At 44.1% G+C, this 18691-nt stretch overlaps 1 protein-coding gene across 3 annotated transcripts in view; it reads left to right on the forward strand.

The window, feature by feature from the left end:
• Positions 1 to 242: 242 nt before the first annotated feature.
• rnf123 (ring finger protein 123) overlaps positions 243 to 18691 on the forward strand; it is a 134026-nt gene continuing 115577 nt past the window's right edge. The window contains exons 1-10 of one of the 3 annotated variants that reach the window (XM_073488219.1): positions 243 to 412; positions 1260 to 1377; positions 3629 to 3713; positions 7967 to 8046; positions 8909 to 9006; positions 9994 to 10048; positions 10406 to 10491; positions 10873 to 10959; positions 16522 to 16589; positions 18523 to 18648. In XM_073488219.1, the coding sequence (XP_073344320.1) occupies positions 1296 to 1377; positions 3629 to 3713; positions 7967 to 8046; positions 8909 to 9006; positions 9994 to 10048; positions 10406 to 10491; positions 10873 to 10959; positions 16522 to 16589; positions 18523 to 18648 (767 nt within the window). In that variant the 5' untranslated portion in view covers positions 243 to 412; positions 1260 to 1295. Of the gene's footprint in view, positions 413 to 1256; positions 1378 to 3628; positions 3714 to 7966; positions 8047 to 8908; positions 9007 to 9993; positions 10049 to 10405; positions 10492 to 10872; positions 10960 to 16521; positions 16590 to 18522; positions 18649 to 18691 lie in introns of all 3 variants that reach the window. The other 2 variants (XM_073488218.1, XM_073488217.1) reach the window with 2 other exon arrangements.

The raw sequence follows: 18691 nt of genomic DNA on the forward strand, positions 1-18691 counted from the left end.
TTTTTTTCTGTTTTTTTGTGTCTGTGATGACTTCTTCTCCTGACACAGCTGTTGTTTCTTTAAATTATGATTTATCTAATCTTATATGTGTCCACATTAAACAAACGAATAAATAAATAAATAAATAAATAAATAAATAAATAAACACATTTCACCTGAGAAACTTCAGTCCTGTTTTCGCTTTCGCGTTTCGCCAAGCGACGTGCCATATTTTGTACCAACTGGCTCTCCGTAGTGAGAGTCGTTGACAAGCAGCAGCACCAGAAGAAGAAGAAGAAGAAGAAGAAGAAGAAGACTGTTGTGGTAGAAATAAGCCTTTTCAGTCGCGACATTTTATCTGAATCAGACGGAATAAAGCGGAACACGGGCGGGTTGCAGCTGGAGGAGAGGCTCGTTGGAACAGAAGGAAGCGGTGGGTGCTGCTGTCAGCTAGCTGTTAGCTGTTAGCTGTTAGCTGTTAGCTGCTAGCTGTTAGCTGCTAGCTGCTGCTTAGCAAACAGACTGTTTGTGTCACTGAGCCGTTAGCCAGCTAGCTTACAGTGGCATGTAAGATCCCGCAGGGCTGTAGATGCTGTCAGCTGTAACGGGTGTGTGTTTTAATGTAACTGATCCGACAGAGAGTCTCGGTAACGTGTTTTATATCAAACAGCTGGTTTTAGTGGAGAAGTTAGCTAACGGTAGCTAGTTAGCTAGCACGACATACAGACATGGTTTGATTTGGCTTCTTTGACTAATTCATGAATTAAACTGTTAATTAAACTGCTGCACGATATTAACCCGAGGTGGAGGAAGTAATCGGATACTTAACTCAGGTAAAGGTAGAAGTACAGCCATATAAAAGTACTCAATCACAAGTATTCAGAATCCTGCTTTGACAGAAGTACAGTAGTATTATCACTTCATGTAGTTAAAGCAGTAAAAGTACAGTAGTATTATCACTTCATGTAGTTAAAGCAGTAAAAGTACAGTAGTATTATCACTTCATGTAGTTAAAGCAGTAAAAGTACAGTAGTATTATCACTTCATGTAGTTAAAGCAGTAAAAGTACAGTAGTATTATCACTTCATGTAGTTAAAGCAGTAAAAGTACAGTAGTATTATCACTTCATGTAGTTAAAGCAGTAAAAGTACAGTAGTATTGTTTGAACAGGCTCTAAATGAACTGGTCGTTGTTTCCCTTTATGGTTCACAGATTTATTGATCATGGTTTGATTATAGATCCATAAATGATAATTGTACCTTCCTGTGTGTCATCAGCAGGTGAGCCAGGTGAGCCAGGTGAGCCAGTCTGACAGAATGAGCTCTAAAGGAGGCAGCACCGTTCTGACCCGCCGCAACTACAGACTGGCTTCAGACACAGACAAGCCGAGAGCCACAGGTACAGTCCTCTGTACAGTACTCTGTGTAGTACTCTGTACAGTCCTCTGTACAGTCCTCTGTACAGTACTCTGTGTAGTACTCTGTACAGTACTCTGTGTAGTACTCTGTACAGTACTCTGTACAGTACTCTGTGTAGTACTCTGTACAGTCCTCTGTGTAGTACTCTGTACAGTACTCTGTACAGTACTCTGTACAGTACTCTGTGTAGTCCTCTGTACAGTACTCTGTACAGTACTGTGTACAGTACTCTGTACAGTACTCTGTGTACAGTACTCTGTACAGTCCTCTGTACAGTACTCTGTATAGTACTCTGTGTACAGTCCTCTGTACAGTCCTCTGTACAGTACTCTGTGTACAGTACTCTGTACAGTCCTCTGTACAGTACTCTGTACAGTACTCTGTGTAGTCCTCTGTACAGTACTCTGTACAGTACTGTGTACAGTACTCTGTACAGTACTCTGTGTACAGTACTCTGTACAGTCCTCTGTACAGTACTCTGTATAGTACTCTGTGTACAGTCCTCTGTACAGTCCTCTGTACAGTACTCTGTGTACAGTACTCTGTACAGTCCTCTGTACAGTACTCTGTACAGTACTCTGTGTACAGTCCTCTGTACAGTCCTCTGTATAGTACTCTGTGTACAGTCCTCTGTACAGTCCTCTGTACAGTCCTCTGTGTAGTACTCTGTGTACAGTACTCTGTGTAGTACTCTGTGTACAGTACTCTGTACAGTACTCTGTACAGTACTCTGTATAGTACTCTGTGTACAGTCCTCTGTACAGTCCTCTGTACAGTCCTCTGTGTAGTACTCTGTGTACAGTACTCTGTGTACAGTACTCTGTACAGTACTCTGTACAGTACTCTGTACAGTACTCTGTATAGTACTCTGTGTACAGTCCTCTGTACAGTCCTCTGTATAGTACTCTGTGTACAGTCCTCTGTACAGTCCTCTGTACAGTCCTCTGTGTAGTACTCTGTGTACAGTACTCTGTGTAGTACTCTGTGTACAGTACTCTGTACAGTACTGTGTACAGTACTCTGTACAGTACTCTGTGTACAGTACTCTGTGTACAGTCCTCTGTACAGTACTCTGTACAGTACTGTGTACAGTACTCTGTATAGTACTCTGTACAGTACTGTGTACAGTACTCTGTATAGTACTCTGTGTACAGTACTCTGTACAGTCCTCTGTACAGTACTCTGTATAGTACTCTGTGTACAGTCCTCTGTACAGTCCTCTGTACAGTACTCTGTGTACAGTACTCTGTACAGTCCTCTGTACAGTACTCTGTATAGTACTCTGTGTACAGTCCTCTGTACAGTCCTCTGTACAGTACTCTGTGTACAGTCCTCTGTACAGTCCTCTGTACAGTACTCTGTGTACAGTCCTCTGTACAGTCCTCTGTACAGTACTCTGTGTACAGTCCTCTGTACAGTCCTCTGTACAGTCCTCTGTGTACAGTCCTCTGTGTAGTACTCTGTACAGTCCTCTGTGTACAGTCCTCTGTGTAGTACTCTGTACAGTCCTCTGTGTACAGTCCTCTGTGTAGTACTCTGTACAGTACTCTGTGTAGTACTCTGTGTACAGTACTGTGAAGCTGCATCCAGACGATGATGTTTCAGTGATCTTTACCTGATCGGTGGTTTCAGCTCTTCTTCTACAAACTGTTGGAACTTTAATTTAAAACAAAACATCACATTCAATAAACTTTATGTTTCTTTTGTGTGTGAAAATGTAAAGATTCAGGTTCAGACAACTCAAATCTGTCTGTCTCTGTCTGTCTCTGTGTCTCTGTGTCTCTGTCTGTCTCTGTGTGTCTCTGTGTCTCTGACTGTCTCTGTGTCTCTGTCTGTCTCTGTGTCTCTGTGTCTCTGACTGTCTCTTTCTGTCTCTGTGTCTCTGTGTGTCTGTCTGTCTCTGTGTCTCTGTGTCTCTGTCTGTCTCTGTGTGTCTCTGTCTGTCTCTGTGTCTCTGTGTCTCTGTCTGTCTCTGTGTGTCTCTGTCTGTCTCTGTGTCTCTGTGTCTCTGTCTGTCTCTGACTGTCTCTGTGTGTCTGTCTGTCTCTGTGTCTCTGTTTCTCTGTGTCTCTGTGTGTCTCTGTCTGTCTCTGTGTGTCTCTGTCTGTCTCTGTGTCTCTGTGTCTCTGTGTCTCTGTCTGTCTCTGACTGTCTCTGTGTCTCTGTGTCTCTGTGTGTCTCTGTGTCTCTGTGTCTCTGACTGTCTCTGTGTCTCTGTGTCTCTGTGTCAGGTATAGTGAATGAGAAGCTGCTGAGTGACTTCCTGCACCATGTGTTCCCCTCCACCAAACAGGGACCTGCTCTGGCTTCGCTCAGGTAACATCACCATGAACAACTTATAAACCTGGAAATAAATAACACTTCTACGTCCTGTCCCCTCGTCTCAGAGTCTGTGAGTCTGTTGATGTGTTTCCAGTTAAATGTGTGAAATAAGGTGTGTCACAGGCTGAACACATGAACTCATCATTAAATGTCCACAGTTTAATTATAAAGCTCTTCATGTGTTAAAAACAGTTAGCGGTTGCTAACAAGTGTCTAAATGAGACCACAGAGGTTGTCGGGGACATTAAACGTCCTCACAGCGAACACGGAGACTCATCTGCTCACTAGTCCGTCTTTACAGGCCACTTCAGTTACACACTGTTCTGACTCTGACTTTACAACTCGTACATTGATCAGTTTATAGAAAACCTGGATAGTAATTGTGCAGTAAGACGCTCAGTGGTGGAGACGTTTAAGTCATGTGACCGTGATGTCGTCTGTTTGTAGCCTAGCATTAGCTTTTTACTGCTACATTTAAGTTACACTTCAAACATCAGAGTGGAGTTCATCTGTGGAGATTATCTGGATGAACAGAACCTGGAAGGATCAGAAACTTGTTTGACACACAGATTATTTTATGTAATAATCCAGAATCCAATAATCAATAATCCCACAGAGACACCAGAGTGATGCTAACTTCAGTTAGCTACATCATCCTGCAGCTCTGTTCGATGGATTTGCATTAAAGACCTTCATGCTCCCCTCAGGATGAACCTCTCTGACCTCACCTCCAGCGCCACCTTGAGGTTTGAGTAAAACAAGTCAGAAGAACAAAATGTGTTTGATTTGGGAAACAGGAGACGACGTGCTGCTCTGATAATAATAACTCAGTCACAGCTGGTGAAGCTGTGTGTGTGTGTGTGTGTGTGTGTGTGTGTGTGTGTGTGTGTGTTGTACCCTGACCTGGACTAGTGTTACAGTTTCCTTAAGCCAGACAGATTCATGTTACCTCTATACATAGACACACACACACACACACACACACACACACACACACACACACACACACACACACACACACAGGTTGTCATGTTGTCAGGTCACACAGTGTAAACATGTTAAATGTAGTCTCACTCACTGAACTGAAGACACTCGGCACAGATCAGCTGACGTCAGCGAAATGAGAAATCTATTCAGAAAATGTCTGAAGGACACACACACACACACACACACACACAGATGTCCTGAAGCCAATGAATAACAGGCTCAACAGGTGTCAGAGGTGTGAAATAAACCACTGCATGTTGTGATGAGTGTGATGGTACGATGTGATGATACAGTGTGATGGTACGTTGTGATGGTACGGTGTGATGAGTGATGGTACGTTGTGATGAGTGATGGTACGTTGTGATGGTACGTTGTGATGGTACGTTGTGATGAGTGATGGTACGTTTGTGATGGTACGGTGTGATGAGTGATGGTACGTTGTGATGGTACGTTGTGATGAGTGATGGTATGATGTGATGGTATAGTGTGATGGTACGGTGTGATGAGTGATGGTACGGTGTGATGGTATAGTGTGATGGTACGGTGTGATGAGTGATGGTATGGTGTGATGGTATAGTGTGATGGTATAGTGTGATGGTACGGTGTGATGAGTGATGGTATGGTGTGATGGTATAGTGTGATGGTACGGTGTGATGAGTGATAGTATAGTGTGATGGTACGTTGTGATGAGTGATGGTACGGTGTGATGGTATAGTGTGATGGTACGGTGTGATGAGTGATGGTACAGTGTGATGAGTGATGGTATAGTGTGATGAGTGATAGTATAGTGTGATGGTACGTTGTGATGAGTGATGGTACGGTGTGATGGTATAGTGTGATGGTACGGTGTGATGAGTGATGGTACAGTGTGATGAGTGATGGTATAGTGTGATGAGTGATGGTATAGTGTGATGGTACGGTGTGATGAGTGATGGTACGGTGTGATGGTATAGTGTGATGGTACGGTGTGATGAGTGATGGTATGGTGTGATGGTATAGTGTGATGGTATAGTGTGATGGTACGGTGTGATGAGTGATGGTATGGTGTGATGGTATAGTGTGATGGTATAGTGTGATGGTACGGTGTGATGAGTGATAGTATAGTGTGATGGTACGTTGTGATGGTATGGTGTGATGGTATAGTGTGATGGTACGGTGTGATGAGTGATAGTATAGTGTGATGGTACGTTGTGATGAGTGATGGTACGGTGTGATGGTATAGTGTGATGGTACGGTGTGATGAGTGATGGTACAGTGTGATGAGTGATGGTACAGTGTGATGAGTGATGGTATAGTGTGATGAGTGATGGTATAGTGTGATGAGTGATGGTATAGTGTGATGGTACGGTGTGATGAGTGATGGTACGGTGTGATGAGTGATGGTATAGTGTGATGGTACGGTGTGATGGTATAGTGTGATGGTACGGTGTGATGTATAGTGTGATGGTATAGTGTGATGGTATAGTGTGATGGTACGGTGTGATGATATAGTGTGATGGTACGGTGTGATGAGTGATGGTACAGTGTGATGAGTGATGGTACAGTGTGATGAGTGATGGTATAGTGTGATGAGTGATGGTATAGTGTGATGAGTGATGGTATAGTGTGATGGTACGGTGTGATGGTATAGTGTGATGGTACGGTGTGATGGTATAGTGTGATGGTACGGTGTGATGGTATAGTGTGATGGTACGGTGTGATGGTATAGTGTGATGGTACGGTGTGATGGTATAGTGTGATGGTATAGTGTGATAGTATAGTGTGATGGTATAGTGTGATGGTATAGTGTGATGGTACGGTGTGATGAGTGATGGTACAGTGTGATGAGTGATGGTATAGTGTGATGGTACGGTGTGATGGTATAGTGTGATGGTACGGTGTGATGGTACGGTGTGATGAGTGATGGTACGGTGTGATGGTATAGTGTGATGGTACGGTGTGATGGTACGGTGTGATGGTATAAAGTGATGGTATAGTGTGATGGTACGGTGTGATGAGTGATGGTACGGTGTGATGGTATAGTGTGATGGTACGGTGTGATGGTACGGTGTGATGGTATAAAGTGATGGTATAGTGTGATGGTACGGTGTGATGAGTGATGGTACGGTGTGATGAGTGATGGTATAGTGTGATGGTACGGTGTGATGGTATAGTGTGATGGTATAGTGTGATGGTACGGTGTGATGAGTGATGGTACGGTGTGATGAGTGATGGTATAGTGTGATGGTACGGTGTGATGGTATAGTGTGATGGTACGGTGTGATGGTATAGTGTGATGTCATAGATAATTTCAAGAAGAATAAATAAAAGCTGATTTATTGTTTTTAATGTGATGACTGTAAACACTCAGCATCAGCTGTTTAAATGACTACGTGTTGTAAATGATGCTCAGGCTGGACTTAAATCCTGGTTTAAGTTTAAATTCTGTTGCACCACACTCAAGTTTAAACTATGATCCAGTACTAACTTTAAACTGAGACTGGAGGAGGTTTAATTTTTAACATCGCTCTCTTTTAAGAGGGTTAGTGTTAACCCTAACCCCTAAGCCTTCCTCTTTTAGGAACTGAACCAAATAAAAAAACGACAGAGTGAAACCAGATGAGTTTTCTGATGAGCAGTCTGTGCTAACAAAGCTGTGCTAATTCAGTAAAACACACATTTAGTTTCTCAGACATGCTTCACAATAAAAGCTGTTTATTATAAAAACAACATCAGGAACTAAACACGACTCCTGAAACAGCTCAAATCAAACATGATGTCACTACACAGTGATTTTAATAAGGAATACAGAGCAGATGAAAGTTAACAGGTTATAAAAGGTCCTGAAAGCAAACTGATTTATTTCTGTTTTTATTTTAATTCAGGCAGCACATTGATCAAACTCTAACTTCGCTGTACAGAGCAGATGAGCTCTGCCTTAAATCTGATTACTCTGACCCGACTGATCAGAACTGATCTTAGATCACATCAGTCTTTGTGTCTGTGGAGTTTCTGGATGTTCAGGACACATTTTAGCCCAACAGAGCCACTGACATGACGACCTGCAGGCCAGAAAGTAATCAGAGTACAGCTGCAGACTGAAGAGGCTGTCACATTCACTATGTTGTGTTATTAATGTGTGTGATCACACCTGGACAACAACATGGACACAAACTGAACAAAACATTAGCAACAGTTGGACAGTTTGCAGAAATATTAAGAATAATGAACAACATAACTAAAGATGAGTGATGTCATTTCCTGTTTCCTCCTCTTCACAGGAAGCCGCTGGGTTTCCAGGACCTCAGTGCTCACCTGGAGAGACTGGTGTCTGAGGGAGAGCCCAGTGAGGACAGAGCAGGTACACACACACAGAGACAGACACACACAGAGACACACACACAGACACAGACACACACACACAGACAGACAGACAGACACACAGAGACAGACAGACAGACACACAGAGACAGACACACACACACACACAGACAGACAGAGACAGACAGAGACACAGACAGACAGAGACAGACAGAGACACAGACAGACACACAGAGACAGACACACACACACACAGACAGACAGACAGACAGACACACACACACACAGAGACAGACAGAGACACACACACACAGAGACAGACAGAGACACACACACACAGAGACAGACAGAGACACACACACACAGAGACAGACACACACAGAGACAGACACAGAGACAGACACACACAGAGACAGACACACACAGACAGACACACACACAGACAGACACAGACAGAGAGACAGACAGACAGACACACACACACACACACACACAGACACAGAGAGAGACAGACAGACAGACAGACACAGAGACAGACAGACACAGACAGACAGACAGACAGACACACAGACAGACACACAGACACACACACAGACACACAGACACACACACAGACAGACACACAGACAGACACACACACAGACAGACACACAGACACACACAGACAGACACACACACAGACACACACACACAGACACACAGACAGACACACACACACACACACACAGACACACACACACAGACACACAGACAGACACACACACACAGACACACACACAGACACACACACACAGACACACAGACAGACACACACACACAGACACACACACAGACACACAGACAGACACACAGACAGACACACAGACAGACAGACACTTCATGTTGTTGAACTCTGTCTGCAGATCAGCCTGTTGAAGGTCGTCTCGGTCCACAGCCGGTCGTCCTCGACCACACCAGCGGCTTCGAAGGACTTCTGTTTGTAGATGATGATCTGCTCGGGGTGAGACGACCTGTTATAGATGATTAAACCTTCATCAGAAGAGCTGCCGCCATCGAGCGACTGTGACCAGCTCTTTGCTGCCATTACTGCGGTTCAGCTGACAGTCTGTGGCTATTTAAACATGGTGGTGAGCAGTGATGGTGTCTGATTTTCAGGCCGTCACGATTTAGATTCTCAAATGATTCTAAGAAAAAGATCTTTCAGTTTTTTCACCGTAACTAAGAACACAATTCAGTATTTTTCTCTCCACCTCGTCTACTTTCACACATCTGAAGAAAAAAAACATCAGTTAAAAGAGGACACAGCTAGCCAAGCGTTAGCCTGCAGCTAGCTTAGCATTAGCCTGCAGCGTGACTTCCAGACTCTTCTCCTGTGTGATGAAGATGATCAGCTGACTGATACCAGAGGAAACTCTGACAGCGTCGGACATGTTGGTTTATTTTCTCACTCAGAGATCCTTTATTGAGGTGTTTGTGAAAGAGGGTTCACTCTGGACAGATTAGAGAAACTGAACTTTGTAACAAACTCAATTTCTGTCCGTGTAGTTTCTTGTTGGGTCACTGAAGGCTGCTGTTGTTGTTGATTTACGGTGAATATTATTTGAACTTGTCATAAAGATGGCAGGATGAAGTCCTGGTGGTGTAAGATACTCTCATCTTTGTAAAGTCGTCAGTGCTGAATGAAAATGTTTAAATTGAAAATCCAGTTGGAGATTTTTAGAATTGTGACTGTAATGATTATAAATCAACAAGCTAACAGTGACTTCCTGGATCAGCATCATGCTCTACAGGAGCTTCAGTCACGTTTCTTAGTCAAATTAAAATCCTGTCATGTGACGGCAGCTTGTTCAACTTTTCTTTTGAGGTAAAGATGGTCAGACAATACTTGTAACCATAGCAGCAACACATATCCCCGGTCTTGTTTCTGTGTTTAATGATTTTTAATGAGTCTTTCAAGTTCTATTGATTTTACTTTTATTGATTTCAGGTGATCGGCCACAGCAACTTCAGCTCCATCAGAGCCACCACGTGTGTTTACAAAGGTAAAACAACTTCCTGTCTGCTGATGATGAAAAAGGAAGTGAGGTGTTTGTGTCCGTCTCTGATAAAATGTTCTGTCTCATGTTGTGTCCGAATCTACAAACTGTGTGTCAGACCGCAGCATGTGTGTGAACATGTGTTTACGTTCTGCACACGGATTAATGTTGACATCAGTTTGGTCTCCTGCTGTGAGTCAGCTGCTACACCTGAACGTGTTGTGATTAACACTTAATGAGAGCGAGTTATCAAACGAGCTGTGGTGGGAGACATCAGACAGACGGTCTGAACCACCGCTGCTGCTGTTTTACTGCGTAATGTCCCTTTAAATCCAGAATAAAGACGACCTTCTCTCTCTGCAGGGAAGTGGGCCTACGAGGTTCTGATCTCCTCCCAGGGCCTGATGCAGATCGGCTGGTGTACTCTCAACTGTCGCTTCAACCAGGAGGTACACACACACACACACACGCACACACACACACACACACGGCCCAAATAATGAAGAATTTGTCAGAAACAGTGAATCACTAAATTGAGTGATTTTATCAGGGAGTCTGGTGAATTTCTCTCCCTCTTCACCTCCTTACTGTTGTTGACTGTAGCTGATGTGGCTACTTTGACCTGTAATATGTTGTGTTCATATTTGCTGTGCTGCAAAACGATGTGAATTATTGTTAATAACAATCAGATACATAAATTAACACAATCAGTGTTGTTATTTCATGTTTCTGAGTGATGAGCCAATCATTGGGTTAAAACAAGTGTGTGTGTGTGTGTGCGTGCGCGTGTGCGTGCACGTGTGGGTGTGGGTGTGCGTGTGTGTCCTCAGGAGGGTGTGGGTGACACTCCTGACTCTTACGCCTACGATGGAAACAGAGTGAGAAAGTGGAACGTGACGACCACAAACTACGGGAAGGTGAGCAGAGCCAGTTTGTGTTGTGTGTTGTGTGTCTGTGTGTGAAGGATGATGTCACCTGTCACAGACAAAACATTCAGAACAATAACGTTTATTTTTGTGTGTTTAATGATCAAAATATGAAGTGTTTCACACGCAGCAACTGAATAACTGAAACAGTCATCACAGTCCCGTCAGGTTCTCATGTAATGGTGACGTTCACTGCTCCAGTAAACAGAACGGACCTTAGATACGACTCAGCACCAGGAGACACACTCGTCCAATCAGCTCATTGAACCCTCCGGCACAGCTGTTAGCCACACAGCTAATGTTATGCTAGCAAGATTCAGTCAGTAACACTGCGTACGGTCGACAGACAGTCAATACGGATGTTTTCTGTCTTCTGCAGCTCGCTTACAAAATACATACTGTTGCTTCATCACGACTTCATCACGACTTCATCACGACTTCATCATCACTTCATCACGACTTCATCATGTCTTCATCCCTTCATCACGACTTCATCATGACTTCATCATGACTTCATCATGACTTCATCATGACTTCATCACTTCATCACGACTTCATCACGACTTCATCATCACTTCATCATCACTTCATCACGACTTCATCACGACTTCATCACGACTTCATCATGACTTCATCCCTTCATCACGACTTCATCACGACTTCATCACGACTTCATCATCACTTCATCACGACTTCATCATGTCTTCATCCCTTCATCACGACTTCATCACAACTTCATCATGACTTCATCATGACTTCATCACGACTTCATCATGACTTCATCACTTCATCACGACTTCATCATGACTTCATCACGACTTCATCACGACTTCATCACGACTTCATCATGACTTCATCCCTTCATCACGACTTCATCACGACTTCATCACTTCATCACGACTTCATCATGACTTCATGACTTCATCACTTCATCACGACTTCATCACGACTTCATCATGACTTCATCCCTTCATCATGACTTCATCACGACTTCATCACAACTTCATCACGACTTCATCACGACTTCATCACGACTTCATCATCACTTCATCACAACTTCATCACGACTTCATCACGACTTCATCACGACTTCATCACTTCATCACGACTTCATCATGACTTCATCATGACTTCATCATGACTTCATCACTTCATCACGACTTCATCACAACTTCATCCCTTCATCATGACTTCATCATCACTTCATCACAACTTCATCACGACTTCATCACGACTTCATCACTTCATCACGACTTCATCACGACTTCATCATGACTTCATCATCACTTCATCACAACTTCATCACGACTTCATCATGACTTCATCATGACTTCATCCCTTCATCGAGACTTCATCACTTCATCACTTCATCACGACTTCATCATCACTTCATCACGACTTCATCACAACTTCATCCCTTCATCATGACTTCATCATGACTTCATCATCACTTCATCACGACTTCATCACGACTTCATCACGACTTCATCACGACTTCATCATCACTTCATCACGACTTCATCACGACTTCATCACGACTTCATCACGACTTCATCATCGTGCACAACTACGACCCTCTTGCTTCTGTATCCGTCGCAGCCTTAGCACGAGATTTTAGAGCACAGCGAACGCAGCACTGACTCTTACAGGTCTGCTGTGGCTCAGGGTAGAGCCAGCATCTTGTTATCGGAAGGTCGCTGGTCGAGACCCCTGGTCTGCATGTCGATACTGAACCCCAAACTGCTCCTGATGTGCTGGTCGGCACCTTGCATGGCAGCCACCTCCATCAGTGTATGAATGTATAAATTACTGTAAGTCGCTTTGGACAAAAGCGTCTGTAAATGCTGTAAATGTAAAGGTCCAGTGTGTAATATCGAGTATTTAGAGACATCTAGTGGTGACGTTCCAGATCACAAAGCTCCAGAAGCTACGGTGGCCCCTCAGGGACAAGAAACTCATTTTCTAAATATGGACTCGTTCAAAACAGCGTCGAGTATTTCTACTAACTCAAGTGAAGAGGTGAAGATGTATTTAGTGATTTAGTCTATAAAATATAAGTTGTAAGTAAATAAAAATAAATGAGGCTCATACAGAGAAATGATGGAGTTTATTAACTGAGTGATGATCAGACGTCTCCTCAGTCCATCTGTCACACTGAGTCTTTGACTGTCTTCATCACACTCAGCTCTAAATATCAGTTATGCCTCCATGAGTCGTCTCACTGCAGCAGACGAGGAATAAATCTGAATAAATGTTGCTGACGTGACGTTGCCGCAGCGGGGAGAAGTATATATTACAGTCTAATGTTTAACGCTACTCTGAGCTGTCCAGCAGAAACAAACATTTCTCTGTCATCAGATTTCCATCTGAAAGGCAGCTCCAGTGTTTATTCTTGTTTTTTCCGTCGCTGGTCTCGATCTCATTTAGCGTCTCGGAGTTTTTGTGTCTTCGACGATGATTCACACTCCTGTGATGATCGTCCGTCCTTCATCAGGTCGTGGTTTCAAACTTCTCTCAATACAAATAGTTTGGCAGGAAACAGCAGCTACTCGCTCGTCTTCTTCTTCTTCATCTTCCGAGAGATGCTGAGGACGTGCAAGGACAACTACAGGAGGAAGCTGGAGGCCAAACTCCAACAGAACAGTGTGAGGGATGTGTGGACAGGAATGAAGCACATCACGGGGATGAAGGGGAAAGACAGGCAGACGTCAGGGAGCCTGGATAGAGCAGACCAGTTGAACCAGTTTTTTAACAGGTTTAGCTCACCTCCTGCCACCCCTCCGACACCCCCTGCCCCCCACACACCCACACTGTCCCAAATGGCTCGACCCACCCCCAGCTTTCTCCTGTACAGCACCTCTCCATCTGCCCCCCCTCCTTGTCCCCCACATCCTCCTCCTCCACCTCCACTGAAGACATCTGCACCAACCCAACGGTGACTACAGGCCAGGTAAAGAGGCAGCTGGAAAGACTACACCAGCGAAAGGCTGCAGGCCCTGATGGCATCACACCCAGGATCCTGAAGACCTGTGCCAGCCAGCTGTCTCCTGTACTGGCACATCTGTACAACCGGAGCCTGAGTCTGGAGAAAGTCCCAATGCTGTGGAAGACATCCTGCTTGGTTCTGGTCCCCAAGAAGTCGAGACCATCCGACCCGGCAGACTACAGACCAGTCGCCCTCACATCTCATGTGATGAGGGTCCTGGAGAGACTGGTCTTAGCCCAGCTGAGGCCACAGGTGAGGACGTATCTGGACCCTTTGCAAATTGCCTATCAGCCCCATGTAGGAGTCGATGATGCCGTCATCTACCTGCTGCAACGAGCCCATATGCATCTGGATGGTGGAGGAGGCACTGTGAGGATCACATTCTTTGATTTCTCCAGTGCTTTCAACACCATTCAACCTCTGCTACTGGGTGAGAAGCTGCAGGTGATGGGTGTTGACGACGCATGGATCTCCTGGATTACTGACTACCTGACAGGCAGGCCACAGTTTGTCCGTCTGGGCAGTGTCCTGTCTGATGTGGTGGTCAGTGATACAGGAGCTCCACAGGGAACTGTGCTTTCTCCCTTCCTCTTCACCTTATACACCACTGACTTTCAGTACAACTCTGAGTCGTGTTACCTGCAGAAGTTTTCTGACGACTTGGCTGTTGTCGGGTGTGTAAGAGAGGGAGAGGAGGGGGAGTACAGGACACTGGTGGACAACTTTGTTGAGCGGTCCGAACAGAATCACCTGAGGCTGAATGTCAACAAGACCAGAGAGATGGTGATTGACTTCAGGAGGAAGAAGATGCCTTCACAGCCACTACGGATCAGGGGGGAGGTGGTGGAAGAGGTGGACGACTACAAGTACCTGGGAGTGGTGATTGACAACAGACTGGACTGGAAATCTAATACCGAGGCTGTGTACAAGAAGGGGATGAGCAGACTCTATTTCCTGAGGAAGCTGAGAGCCTTCAACGTGTGCAGCAAGATGTTGGAGATCTTCTACCAGTCTGTTGTTGCCAGTGCCATTTTCTTTGCTGCTGTGTGTTGGGGCAGCAGCATCAGAGCCAGCGACACTAACAGACTTGATAAAATCATCAGGAAGGCTCCGTACTCGGTCTCAGGCTGGACTCTTTTGAGACCGTGGTGGAGAGGAGAACGCTGAAGAAACTCTTATCCATCATGGACAATGATCAGCACCCTCTCCATCACACAGTAGACAGACAGCGGAGTACCTTCTCTCACAGGCTGCTTCAGCTCCGCTGTCGAAGGGACAGATACAGGAAATCTTTCCTGCCACGTGCCATCACACTGTACAATAACAGCTAAAACTCTGGTCATGACATACAGTCTCTACGCACTTTATATGTTTTTACACTGTTCTGCACCTCATCTGTTCACTGCACCTTATACTTTATTTTGCACTACAATCAATACTGCTTATTTATACATTTTTTATACATATTTTTAATATATATACATTTTTTATATTACATTTTATATAACTATGTTAATATGTCGAGGTTGTTCTTTTTTATTTCATTGTGTTGTCATTGTCTCTGTGTGTAATGCTGCTGCTACACTTTAATTTCCCAGCTTGGGGTCAATAAAGTATGTCTATCCATCCATCCATCCATCCATCATCCATCCATCCATCCATCCAGCCATCCATCCATCCATCCATCCATCCATCCATCCATCCATCCATCCATTCATCATCCATCCATCCAGCCATCCATCCATCATCCATCCAGCCATCCATCATCCATCCATCCATCATCCATCCATCCATCCAGCCATCCATCATCCATCCATCCATCCATCCATCCATCCATCATCCATCCATCCATCCAGCCATCCATCCATCCATCCATCCATCATCCATCCATCCATCCATCCATCCATCATCCATCCATCCATCCAGCCATCCATCCATCCATCCATCCATCCAGCCATCCTGTATTTCCGGCGGCCGCCCACTGAATTTAAAAACGTGAAAGGCCCTCACTAGAGCCAGGTTTGTCCACTCTGGGCTACTGTAGAAACACGACGGTGCAACATGGCGACCTTGGTGGAGGGAGACCTGCTCCCTGTGTAGATATAAACGTCTCAGTCTAAGGTCATGAAAACACAACGACTCTTATTTTCAGGTGATTAAACACTAATTAAAACGGACTTATGAATATTAGGATGCTGCGTCATATCACACACTGGACCTTTAAGTGACAAGGACGATAATGCATTTTCCCTCATCAGCTGGAAATGGAGTAGAAATGCAGCGTGTGTGTTACAGCGCCACCCTATGGTGTTGAGAGGATGGTGCACTGAAGGACTACACTTAATAACACTAAATACACAATACACTAAATTTAATTTATGGTGTCTGCAGTCAGCTGATGTTAATGCTGCTCGTTTTAGAAACAGGCTGCAGAGCATTAATGTAGAGCAGTAATCAGCAGTTTGACTGAAGGTGTCCAGACGTGTCTGTATGTAACAAGTATTCACCTCGACCACAGTGTCACTGATGACGAACTGAAACCTGCTCATAACGTTGTGTTTCCTCAGTCGTGGGCGGCTGGAGACATCGTCAGCTGTCTGATCGACCTGGACGAGGGAACCATCACCTTCTGCTTGTGAGTAAATAATCTCAGTTAGATCCAGTTTCACTGTTTCTGTGCATCTGCTCGGTGAATATAATAATAATACACTTTATTTATGGAGCACCTTTAGTGTTAGTGTTTAGAAAAACAAGCTAAAGCAGGAAACGTAGGAAGACAGTGCGAGAGAAGAAACACAAGAAGCCTCGTCTGAGGAGAGTTAACACAAGAAGACAGAACAGAAGAAGAGTCAGTATGAGTCGTTACAACTAAGAGAAATAAAAGACATAAAACAGGTACAATCTCAGAAGATGTAAAGCAAGAGACAAATAAAAGAATAAAATCAATGAAGGACGATAAGAAGACGACTTCACATCAGAGGTATTAAGATTCAGAGGAAGGATGATAAATAGATCAGAATAAATTAAAACGGATAAATAGACTCAGAGCAGTAAGAAGAATAGAGACTCATCTCCTGATGGTGAAAGCTTTAGATCTGAGCCTCGACTGAATATAAATATGATTATAATATTATCTTTACATCTGAATTAATGAAGTCTTAATCACCACAAACAGTTTATCTAAATTATTTGATCTATCTCATAAATTCGAGGAGCAGACGGATCATCAGCCTGGCAGATCATCTCTGTGATGTCCAGCATGTTTCTGATTGTTGGTATCAACACGGAATAATGTGAATCTGTGAAGTAACTAGTTACTAATGTAATCATATACATGTAGTGGAGAAGTTTAAAGTAGCAGAAGATGGAAATACTCAAGTAAAGTTCCTCAAAACTCTACTTAAGAACAGTAGTTGAGTAAATTACTTAGTTACTTTCCGTCTACATTTTGACAGTAAGGTTTTCATTTTTACTTTAACTGTGTATCAGTCCCAGATATCGATTATCAGTGTTCTTGATTACTAATAATCTTTATCAGTATCGACCTGAAACAACCAACATCAGTAGAGCTGAAACGATTACTCGAGTAACTCGAATAATTCGTTTACAAAAAATGATCGAAGCAAATCCTCTGCCTCGAGGCTTCGTTTAATTCCTATCACCCGCGTTATGTGGCCTGCTTAGCTCAGGGATCATTTTTCCACACGGACTGTTATTGCAGACACACACCACTACGTTCAGAATTGAGTGGGCGCGATGGCGGAGAGCCAAGAAACCGTCCGTAAAAGACAGAGAAGGTCCAAAGTTTGGGATCATTTCACACTTAAAAAAGAAGATAAAGTGCAATGTGTCTACTGCAATGCAGAACTGGCGTACCACAATAGCACGTCAACAATGATTCAACATCTGAACCGAAAGCATCCAGTTGTTAACACCAGCTCACCAAGCGTCGCCGACACAAGCTAACGTAAACATTGATGTTAGCTAATTCAACGTAGCCTGCCATCGCTAGTTAGAGCGTATGGTGTTTGTAGAGGCTGTAGCCTGATGTCGCTATGACTAGATATCATGTTAAGATGTGGAAACTAATTCGTGTTAAATTGCAAGAGAGTAATAGCCTACACCAAATAACACACACACACACACACACACACACACACACACACACACACACACACACACACACTCGGCTCGTCTCTCTCACTCTCCCTCACACACGCGTGCACACACAAGCAAACACACACCCTTACTCCCGGTGTTAGGAATAGTTGGAATAAATACCTGTATGTTTTTTTCAGGAATAAAAGCCAATTGCTTGGTCTGTTTAACAGGCCTGTCATTTCGTTATGCATTATTTGGTATTGTTGTTTAATAATGCAAAATTATTTTTTATTAGATTAATCGATTAATCGATGGGATAATCGGTAGAATACTCGATTCTAAAAATATTCGATAGTTGCAGCCCTAGATCAGTGATCTGCCACAGGTGATTCAAACTGTGTGTGTGTGTGTGTGTGTGTGTGTGTGCGCGCGCGCGCGCGCGCGTGTGTGTGTGCATGTGTCCTCAGGAACGGCCAGTCTCTGGGCACGGCATTCACCAACATTAAGATGGGTCCGGGTGTGGCTTACTTTCCTGCCATCAGTCTCTCCTTCAAGGAGTCGGTGGCTTTTAACTTCGGCAGCCGACCTCTCAGATATCCTTCAGTCTGCTACACACACACACACACACACACACAC

Source organism: Pagrus major, chromosome 19 (genome assembly GCF_040436345.1).
Source record: "Pagrus major chromosome 19, Pma_NU_1.0".
NCBI lineage: Eukaryota > Metazoa > Chordata > Actinopteri > Spariformes > Sparidae > Pagrus > Pagrus major.